General features: G+C 36.4%; 4 protein-coding genes across 4 annotated transcripts; 3 read left to right on the forward strand and 1 right to left on the reverse strand.

Moving 5' to 3' along the window:
- Positions 1-416: 416 nt before the first annotated feature.
- On the forward strand, positions 417-2,468 carry LOC119615714 (cell division cycle 7-related protein kinase-like; the record flags this gene model as incomplete). The annotated part of the gene is made up of 2 exons (XM_037971717.1): positions 417-985; positions 1,059-2,468. Coding segments are annotated over 2 exons (1,573 nt in total), but the record flags the coding sequence as incomplete, so codon positions are not given.
- A 475-nt stretch (positions 2,469-2,943) lies between these two features.
- On the reverse strand, positions 2,944-3,865 carry LOC119615717 (zinc finger protein 593 homolog). The gene is made up of 2 exons (XM_037971720.1): positions 3,733-3,865; positions 2,944-3,669 (listed from the first exon to the last, which is right to left on the reverse strand). The coding sequence occupies exon 2, from the start codon at positions 3,514-3,516 to the stop codon at positions 3,055-3,057; it is 462 nt and encodes a 153-aa protein (XP_037827648.1). The 5' UTR covers positions 3,517-3,669; positions 3,733-3,865; the 3' UTR covers positions 2,944-3,054.
- A 1,686-nt stretch (positions 3,866-5,551) lies between these two features.
- On the forward strand, positions 5,552-6,244 carry LOC119615715. Its single transcript, XM_037971718.1, has 2 exons — positions 5,552-6,038; positions 6,131-6,244. The coding sequence occupies exons 1-2, from the start codon at positions 5,631-5,633 to the stop codon at positions 6,242-6,244; spliced, it is 522 nt and encodes a 173-aa protein (XP_037827646.1). The 5' UTR covers positions 5,552-5,630.
- A 1,735-nt stretch (positions 6,245-7,979) lies between these two features.
- LOC119615716 lies at positions 7,980-10,050 on the forward strand (the record flags this gene model as incomplete). The annotated part of the gene is made up of 1 exon (XM_037971719.1): positions 7,980-10,050. A coding segment is annotated over exon 1 (2,071 nt), but the record flags the coding sequence as incomplete, so codon positions are not given.
- Between the last annotated feature and the right edge of the window lie 500 nt (positions 10,051-10,550).

Below are 10,550 nucleotides of genomic sequence, written 5' to 3' on the forward strand. Positions count from 1 at the left end.
AGATAGATAGATAGATAGATAGATAGATAGATAGATAGATAGATAGATAGATAGATAGATAGATAGATAGATAGATAGATAGATAGATAGATAGATAGATAGATAGATAGATAGATAGATAGATAGATAGATAGATAGATAGATAGATAGATAGATAGATAGATAGATAGATAGATAGATAGATAGACAGACAGATAGATAGATCGATAGATAGATAGATAGATAGATAGATAGATAGATAGATAGATAGATAGATAGATAGATAGATAGATAGATAGATAGATAGATAGATAGATAGATAGATAGATAGATAGATAGATAGATAGATAGATAAATAGATACACATACAATTAATCACTCTCATTAAAGTTGAAGATGTAATTAATAGTTTCTTTTTAACTTTCTTCTCTTTGCAGTGGCACCGACAATGTGGTGGGTATTAATTGCTGCATACGTTGCAATGAATCGGTGGCTTTTATTATGCCCTATTTGCCACACGATCGTTTTCATGATTTTTACAATAAAATGGATGTGGCCGAAGTACAATTCTATATGAAAAATCTCTTAATAGCTTTGCGTCATGTTCATCGTTTCAATGTTATACATCGTGATGTTAAACCCAGTAATTTTTTATATAATAGACGTAAAAGACAATTTCTATTGGTGGATTTTGGTTTGGCCCAACAGGTGACCGTGTCGAATAATAATAATTTGACGGGAAAATTAGAAAGTCTTGCTTTGCCTGCACCAAACACTAATGCTACGCCTGCATTAGGTGTTGGTGAGGGTAAACGTATACGTGAACATGATGATATAAACCTCAAAAAATCTCAGGAAGTAGCCGTGGCTGTTACAGGTGCTGGCGAAGTGGTTAGTGGTACAGCGAAACGTTTACGCTGTACTCTAACGCCACAAGAACAACAAACACCAGCGGCCGTGTCAATGGGTCCAACAACACGTGCCGCAAATGCCGCCTTTAATACTGGTACATTATCACATACACCTTTTAAAATGCCTTTTAAAACAAATTAATGAGATTCCTAACACTCCCCCCATAGGATCGAAAGGAGTAGCTGGTAGTAATGCAAGTCTACATGAACGTAAATCTGCCGGCGGAGCTGCTGCGGTACACACCCTGAGTGGGCGTTTACAACAGAAATTAAGAGCTCAAGGTGGTGCTGAAGCAGTACAAAACAGCAGTACACGTACTTCTTCGGCAGGCGGTAAAAATACCCCGCCCATAACTCAAGCAGCTCATAACAATAATACTGCAGATGCTAAATACAATACCAATCGCAACTTATCATCCTCAAATAGTCCCAAATGTTATTGTTATGGCAACCCCCAAGTTTGTAATATTTGTCTGGTAAAGAAAGAGATACATGCCTCGCGTGCTGGCACGCCCGGCTATAGACCTCCCGAAGTATTACTCAAATATCCCGATCAAACAACAGCCGTTGATGTTTGGGCGGCTGGCGTAATATTCCTCTCCATACTGTCCTCTGTGTATCCCTTCTTTAAGGCTCCCAATGATTATGTCGCCTTGGCTGAAATGATAACAATATTTGGTGATAAATCTATACGCAAAACCGCCCATATATTAGATCGTTTGGTTACATTATCACAAAAAACTAAACCTTTGGATTTACGTAAATTGTGTGTGCGTTTTCGCAACCGCGTCAAATTCAGTTCACCTAGTCTTTTAAAGAAATATCAACGTCCCGATGGTACCTGTGAGGTTTGCAAAAATTGTGATCAGTTTTTCTTTAATTGTCTATGCATGGAGTCGTCCTTTGTAACCGAATCTCAAGATGAAGATGATAACTTTCCTGCCAGTGCCTATGATTTACTCTATCGTTTGATGGAAGTTAATCCACATAAACGCATAACGGCCGATGAAGCCTTAAGGCATCCTTTTTTTCTGGAATGTCATAACAACGACAATAATATAACTACCTCAACTACAAACTCCAGCCCAGTGACATCATCAGCTCTATGTGCTAATGCTGTGCCGCTAAATACAGCAGCAGCCGGTGATTCGCTTAAGAAAGCACGCAATTAACCTTTAACATCTTTAAGTCGTAATTTATGGAAATTTGTTTTTGTATATTTAAAAAAATGGTATTTTTTATAATTTTTTTTTTTCCTTTTGCCAAAGCCTAAGTTTAATTTATTTTAATTTTCTATTGAGATTTTGTTATTAGTTTTTTAATTTTGCCTCGTTTATAGTGTAAAAAATCAACCTGCTTATATTTATTATTATTATTTTGTAAATCCTTAAATAATGTCAACAAATTTTCCTTTGTAATCATTAATAAATTATATATAAATTTAATTAATTAATTTTGTATGTTAAACACAAAATTGTAATTGTTGTTAAATATATGCTAAAGAAAATTTTTTGTAAATATATTTTTAGATATTTTATATATACACACAGTAAAATAAAAACAAAATATAGTGTTTATATTAAAAAAAAAAACAGTTTTATTTGTGTTAATAACTGAGGAATTTAAATCTCCATTCTGGTAAGTTCACCAAAAAGTTAAGTTTTTAGTAATTTTTAAAGCGGCTTAATTCCGAAAGAGCAATGTCCTACTAAAACTTTTGCCAGAACTCTTAGGTTATATCTATACAGCCCAATAAGTAACTTAGTTGCGTTTGCATTAAGTCTTGTTATTTTACAATTAATTTGTTGGATTCCAACCTTGTCCTGCAAGTTCGTCAAAGGTTTAAATTCTGAATCGACACCGAAAATATTTCAAAATTTATGAATATTTTATGTTCGAAGTTAGAAATTGTAGGTCTAATAATGCTAATTTTATATTTGTATGCTTCAGGAGTTGGGTTCTGTTACGAAGATGATAATAAACAAAAAGATCAACTCTTCCTTTATCATTTATGTCCGAATGCAACCAGGAACTAACAAAAAAAATCTTATCATTTTACGTTAAAAATATTCATTTTAATTTGCAACTAAATTAAAAAAAAAACAAATATTACAGCTTACAACTAAATTCAATTTCATTCAAATGGTAGGTCGTTCCACCCTTACTACGTTTCCATTTTTTGCATTTTTTGTTTCTTAGCTGGCGTACCTTCTGCAACGACCTCAACCTTAATACGTTTACCGGCCTTAACTTCCTCCTTAGAGGGTTGTGTTTCCATAGTACGTTTCTTAGGTTTCTCATAGTTGCCACGACCGGCAGCACGTTCGGACTCTTCAATGGTATAGGGTTCGGTTTCCAAAGCCTTTAGACGACGTTTATGAACTTTGGTGCGGAAATGTGCCTGCATGGCGGTATCATCTATAAAGTACTTAGCACAGTGTACACAATAGAATTGGGCAAAACCTGGTTTTTCCAAATCAACCGCTTGATTGATTAACTGGGCCGATTGTGTGCGTATGTCTTCATCGATGAGATCAAGATCACGAGTACGATTGCGTACACGCCAACGTCTCTGAAGATGTGTATCACCGGAGTGCATCTTCTTGCGTTTCTGTACCATACCCATGTTGGAGCTGTTGTGGTTGTTATATGCCTTGGAAAAAAATTTGGAAAATATACACAACACGTGTTTTGTTGTTGATAGCGAATTTGGAAGTGCGTAGTTCTAGTAAAAGTATTTCTTATAACAAAACACGAAGCCGTCTATTGTCGTAAACACCTGTAATAATTTAAATAAATAAATTATTTTATAATAATCAAGAAATAACCAATTTTAACTTACTTTTATATAAAATTATCAATATTTTTCTTCTACGTTGCGTTTATTTACAAAATTTTAAAATAATGATGGCTGAAGAGAACAAAATGTCAAAATAAAAGAGAACACATTACTACGTTTCTTTGCAACCTTGTTGTGTATAAACAAATGTTGCTAACTGTAAACTAAGTAAAAAACGCTGATTTACATATTATGATTAGGTGTTCTTTTTTTAATATTAATGCTTTTAAAATTTAATTTTTCAAAATGGGAATTCTATTATTTACTATAATAAAGCAATTAACATTATTTTGAAAACAATTATTTTTTGAAAAAATTATTTGGTAGATCCATAAACATATTGTTATTCGATTACACAGGGCCAACAAAATTTAAAAAAATCAAAGTCCAAAGTTCAAGATATACCTGGTTTTCGAGATATCATATTCTAAATTTTGAAAAAACCTGTTTTTCGCCATATTTCAGACGTTAGGACTCCTTTATTTATGATTTTTGTTATGTCATCTAAAAGTCCAATCTGCCGAATTTCATATCATTACCTTTCTTCGAGATATCTTAAGCTGAACTTAACATAAATATAACACCATCTGGAAGAACAGAAGTCTTTCCAACAACTGTTTTTAGGCTGAAATATTTCGGTTGTGTTAGCCTGAAGGGTACTATATGTCTGAATATTCCTTTCTTCCAGATATCTTAAGCTGAAATTAATATAAATATAATAGCATCTGGAAGTCTTTCCAACAACTATTTTTTAGGCTGAAATATTTCGGTTGTGTCAGCGTGTAGAACGGTATCTGCTCTGGAAGTCTCTCCGAGTAGAAACTCCGTTAGGTTTCATTAGAAGCAGTTCTTTCTTTAATACTACGTTCAGACCTTCGTGATTTTTGAAACACATTTCATTCATTTTGTTGTTGAAAAGATTTTAAACTTATTTTAAATTATTTAATAATTGTGTGTAAATATTAAATTTACTGCAATTTAAGTGAAAATCTTCACTTTTAAAACTGAATTTTTAAGTCGGAAAACATTTGAAAGCAAAAAACACGATAGTTTAATATGTGAACGGTTTGTGTTTTTCCAAAAACACGTTAAAAACATGTAACATAGTATAATATCCGATTTTGTTAACAAATATATAAAATAAAATTATTAAAATGTTTGTTGGGTTTTTGTATTATAAACGTATTTTTTTTATTCACAATTTATGTAAATAACTGTAGACAACACTGTTTTTTTAAGAGTATTTTCCATAATACTACTTTTAAGAGAGTATTTATTTCTACTACCTTTTATTTACAACTTCCCATCTCTGTGCCTGTGTTTGAAACACTATTGTGAATTCTCCATATTCATACTAGATGATGACAAAAAACATATGATTGTCAAAATTTTCACCATATGTCATTCTGAAACAAAATCTGCGCGTAAGAAGTCGTGTTTACGGAAAATATTCGTTGATTCGGTGTAAGAACGCCCGACGCGCAACTTGTGTTTTTTTTATACCGTGTGAAATTCGATTTTTTTGATTATTATTTTTGACTGTATTTTTCATCCCATTAACGGACGATTTCATTATAGTCATCTTTTCTACTACTCCATCTGTGGGTATTACCTGTTTGCTCTTCTGACGGTGCCTTTTTAGTGGACATTATGGAGGACGACCCGGACGGGGTTACACCTCGTCTGGAACCAGGGGGGGCAGGACCCCCTCAGAAAATGTTGATAATTGGAAGCACAACTGCGAATGGGGAATCGAACATATCATTTCATGCTAGGAACAATGATTTTGAAAAATTTGCTGAAAACCACATGCCTAATAGAAGCGAAAACAAAGTGACAGTACAATTCCAGATGAAGAGGAAGACGAAACTGAGGACCCGCTGGTCTTCGTCTCGCAGAACATGCCAACAGTATATGAGGATGATCATAGAGGCCCCTTCACTGTATACGTGGACACAGCGAAAGCGGAACCAAGAACACCAATTAATCAGTATAGACTTGCGAAGAAACTACTTGATCTCAAGGTAGGAGATATAGACAACATTATTAAAATAGGTTATAGTAGATGTAAGGTGACGTTCAGATCGAGATCGGCAGCAAATAATTTTGTGAATAGTAAACAATTGGAGAGTGCAGGTTACACCCCAAGAATCTTTGCCCACCTTTTGACGAAAACGGGAATAGTCTTTAATATACCGGAAGAGATCTCAATGAAGGAATTATCAGCCATGCTAACATCACCAGTGCCTATAGTCAAATTGATAAGAATGACGAGAAAGAATGGAAACGAAAGATGTGCCACTATGAAGGTAAAGGTTGTATTTAGAGGACTGAACATACGAAGGAGATGGACTTTGCTTTTACGAAATTGATAACCAAACCTTTTATTCCTTTCGGACAGTGTTACAACTGTTTTAAATTTAACCATATGGCGGACAACTGTAAGCAGAAGGAGAAGACATGTGGCAAATGCTTTACTAAACACACTTTGAATTCTGATTGTGATACGGAATGATAACTTGTACAAATTGTAAGAACTTGCACCCACCCACCGACCGCAATTGTCCGGCTCGGGAGAAGCGTTGAATCTGAAGAGAATTATGATTCTGGAGAACTTGAGCATCAGAGAGGCTAGAACTAAATATGCTGGTATCATAGGTGGAAACAGATTTGAAATATTAGGTGATGACGGTGTTGAGGTGAATTTCCCTCAATTACGCACCAGACCGGATAAGATCATTGATAACTCTATTGAAGCAGCGAGACACGTACATAGAAACCAATCATTTGCGAAAGTTACCAAATCAAACCCCAACAGGATTAGAGAGGAAGAGAGAGCAAGAAAAGATATGGATCAATGGAGACAACTTAACAGAGAGAACCAAATAGTATTACAGGAGAAGAGAGATATTGAAAACCCCCACTCGGTTACAGAGGTGGAAAGACTAGCTACCCAATTAAAAACCTTGGCGAACTCATTCTTCAGTAAATGGGGAGATGACTCGCTTCAAGCAATGACAGAAGATTCGTAGGTGAAATTGCAAGAGCTTTAGACAGAGCGCTAATAACTAAGGACAGAGATGAAATAATCGCATCCACAAGTGGTGCGATTGCAAAGAATACTAGTAACATTATGAAATTTTTACAGTATAATATACAGAGTTTGGGGAAGAAAGGTACCAAGGAACTGATTGAATTATATATGGAGAAGAATAACATTGAATGTGCAGTATTATATGAGATCTGGTTGAAGGATAATAGAAGTACCAATTTACTGAACTACAACTTTATTGGTAATTTTCGGAATGATGGATATGGAGGCGTGGCATTTACCTGAGGAAGAATATAAGATTCATGATTAATAGAATTGACACGGATGGTGAGGTAATATCAATATCGACTTTGAATCTTCCATTTAATTTTAATATTACTGGTATTTACTGCCCACGGATGTGAATGTGAAACATTTCGGGGACATTGTGGAGAGGAGCATGGGCCTTTTTTGAAGATTCGCGCTTGACTACATTTGTATGTGGCGACTTCAAACGCCAAGTCAACCTCTTGGGGAATATGAATACCGACAGAAGGGGAGCCTCTCTTGACAATTTAGTACGAAATTATGGTTACAACAGTTCTGAATGACGGCTCCAAGACTTTTGTAGGACCATCGGGAATCTGCAATTGATTTAACACTGGTCAGGAGTAACAATAGATTAATACAATGGAGAACTTTGGATTCTAAGGATTACGGGAAGCAATCACAAACCTATAAACTTTGAATGGAAGCCTGACAACCAGACCCAGTTGCAGTAGGCGTAAACTAATTCGGAACAAACTTATGATACTCTAGGGAAAATGGAGATTGAAGATGATATTGTGAGCAAAACTGTAAGTTCAGGGAGGCTATCCAATCATGCACTGTGACGCTTAATGGGGAAAACCATTATAAGGCAAGGCTGGTGGGCTAAAGAATCTGAGAAGCTCTTCAGAATCAGAATGCGGCCAGGCTGAAAAATGACAGATACAAATCATGGCAGAATAATATAATAGCTGTTGAGGCGGATGAGAACTTCCAAAACATATTAGGAAGAGGGAAACACGAGCATTTTAGGGAAACCTGCAGGAAGAATGTCTAATCCGAAACTCAGGAGAAGATGTGGAGACAGATGAACAACCTGAAGAAATATGACCGAGTAAAAAAGGTGAATAACAGCTGGAGCTCTCAGCAAAATACTCAATTTTTGAATAACATGACCTCCTGCACGGACTCGAGTAACTTTGTGCCATCAGATTACCCACTAGTGCAAATGGAGGATATCAATTTGAATCTGAGTGATTTCGAAGATTTTTTAAGTTCTCGTAAGCCTGACTCTGCAGGCGGAGCTGATGGAATAACTTACAGAATGCTTTTAAATCTTTCGGATAGCGGCAGGAAGAAATTGTTTGCAGTGCTCAACAGAATATGGATCTCTGGTAACATTCCTGATATCTGGAGACATATAAAAGTTCACCCCATCCCTAAACGTGAAGATTCGGTGGATATTACTGATTATAGACCGATATGTCTTCTGCCAGTACTTCTCAAGTGCATAGAGGGTATGTTGAAACCACATATGGAGCAATTCGCAAATTCCAGGAAGATCATACCCGAAAGGTCTTTTGCTTTCCGCAAGAATATGAGCACGACGCAATGCATTAACGATTTGATAAATACAGTTCAATACCTCAGAACTGAAAAACGGAAAGTAGTGGCGATTTGTATTGATATAGAAAAAGCGTATGACCATGTGAACGTGAACACCTTAGGAGCCAAATTGATGGAGATGGGTTTTAATCGTAAATTGGTACTGTGGCTAACATCATATCTCCAAGACCGTACACTTCATCTTCACGATGCGAAAACTAAGACTAATCGTGGACTGGCTCAGGGCAGCGGCTTGAGCCCAATACTGTTCAATTTGTACACGGCATCACTTCACAACATAGAGGATGAAAACACGTATATTTTTCAGTTTGCGGACGATTTTTTCATTCTTGCATTTGATGAAACTTGGGATGAGGCGTTGGACATCCTGGAACGCAAATTTGGTGAATTCATTTACGATTGTGAACAATTGGACCTTAATATAAACTACGACAAGACCACGGTGACATCATTTGGTAGAAGGAGTTCTCAAATTAATCTCAATTTCAATGGTAGAATGTTAACGGAAGTAAAGGAGATCAAATATCTTGGCAGGATAGTCTCGGCGAATAATTCTTCACTATCTCATGTGACGCAGGCAATATCGAAAATAAACCGGACTTGCAGGTTTTTGAATACGACAAGTGGTTGCCTTTATGGAATACATCCGGCAAGGGCCATCCAGTTTTATAGAGTTTATGCCCGATCACAATTGGAATATGCTGCGTCATCTTTTGCGAACCTTTCCGGAAGAGCCCTGGCTAAATTTCAGACTCAATCGAATTTCCACGTTAGAAGGGCCCTGGGTCTTATGAAATCCACCCCGGTACATGTCTTATATCATCTAGCGGCCGAATTGCCCCCTAAATATAGAATTCAACTGGCAGCAGGGAAAGATCTGGTGAAACTATTCCATTTGGAAATGCCTTTGGCAAAATTGCTCCCAACCTTGGAGAAACCTTTGGACACGAGTTATTACAAGATGTTTGATAAATTCAAGAATGTACTCTTGGACGTGGAACAAATACGTACTTCTACAGTGGAATCCCGAAAAGTGCGAACATATGAAAACTTCTATCATAGCAACAAGGCGAACCTGAATCCTCAGGAGGTGAATCAAATATTTCTCAGTAAAAAAAACGACATCATGAGCAGGAATTTGGAGCTGGTATATACTGATGGTTCCATAATGGAGAACCAAGCTGGTGGAGCCTTCTTTCATCCAAGGTCTAACACTGTAAGGAGATTTAAATTGTCGAAAACAGTGTCATCCATGTCGGTGGAATTGCACATAATGGAAAAGGCGGTAGAATTTGCAAAGGAGATGAACTTTCTGAAATTGGCGATACTTACTGACAGCAAAAGTGGTGTTCTGGCCTTGAAAAACGGTGTTTCAAATGCGGCATGTTCCAGAATTCATGATTTGATAGATTCCAGCCCTACACTTTCCACTGTTGAGTTTCATTATATCCCTTCGCATAGGGGAATATTCGAGAACGAACGTGTTGATGAAGAAGCTAAAAAGGCCACTCAAGATGGCCTGACATTGCAAATAAAATGGTCTAAAGACGAAGCTATAAGGGAGATCGAAAGGAGACTACATGATGAGTGGGAGAGAGAATATGTTGATCTAAGTCGTACGAAAGGTCGGGAATTCGGAAAAATATTCCCAAGTCTCCTTAGGAAACCTTGGTTCAACCATAACTCCTTGGGGATGAATGCTATTCAGATAAGACAGTTGAACAGAATACTCTCAGGCCATTCCTTCAGTCCACATACTTTGGCTAGATTACATGTTTTGGGATGATGACACTTGCCTTCTGTGCAATGAAGTTGACGGACCGACTCACATATCATATTCGAATGTACCAAATACAACCACATCCGCTTGAGGTATCCGGTATTAGAGCAGTATGATAATACCACGTCATTTTTCAGGAAGGAACCTATTGAGAATTATCATTTCATTACGGACTTTATTAAGGAGGCTAATATTAAACTTTAGAGAACTTTAGATTTAAATTGTTGTGGCGTTTTATCCCTTTGGACCAGCCAAGTAAATCTCCATCCCTTGTTTTTTTTTAAGGGGGCACGGAGTAATCCCAAAATCGACAAAAAAAAAAAAAAAAAAAAAAAA

Source organism: Lucilia sericata, unplaced genomic scaffold (assembly GCF_015586225.1).
Source record: "Lucilia sericata isolate MDLA Ls3-8-SP2 unplaced genomic scaffold, ASM1558622v1 Contig007297F_arrow, whole genome shotgun sequence".
Lineage (NCBI taxonomy): Eukaryota > Metazoa > Arthropoda > Insecta > Diptera > Calliphoridae > Lucilia > Lucilia sericata.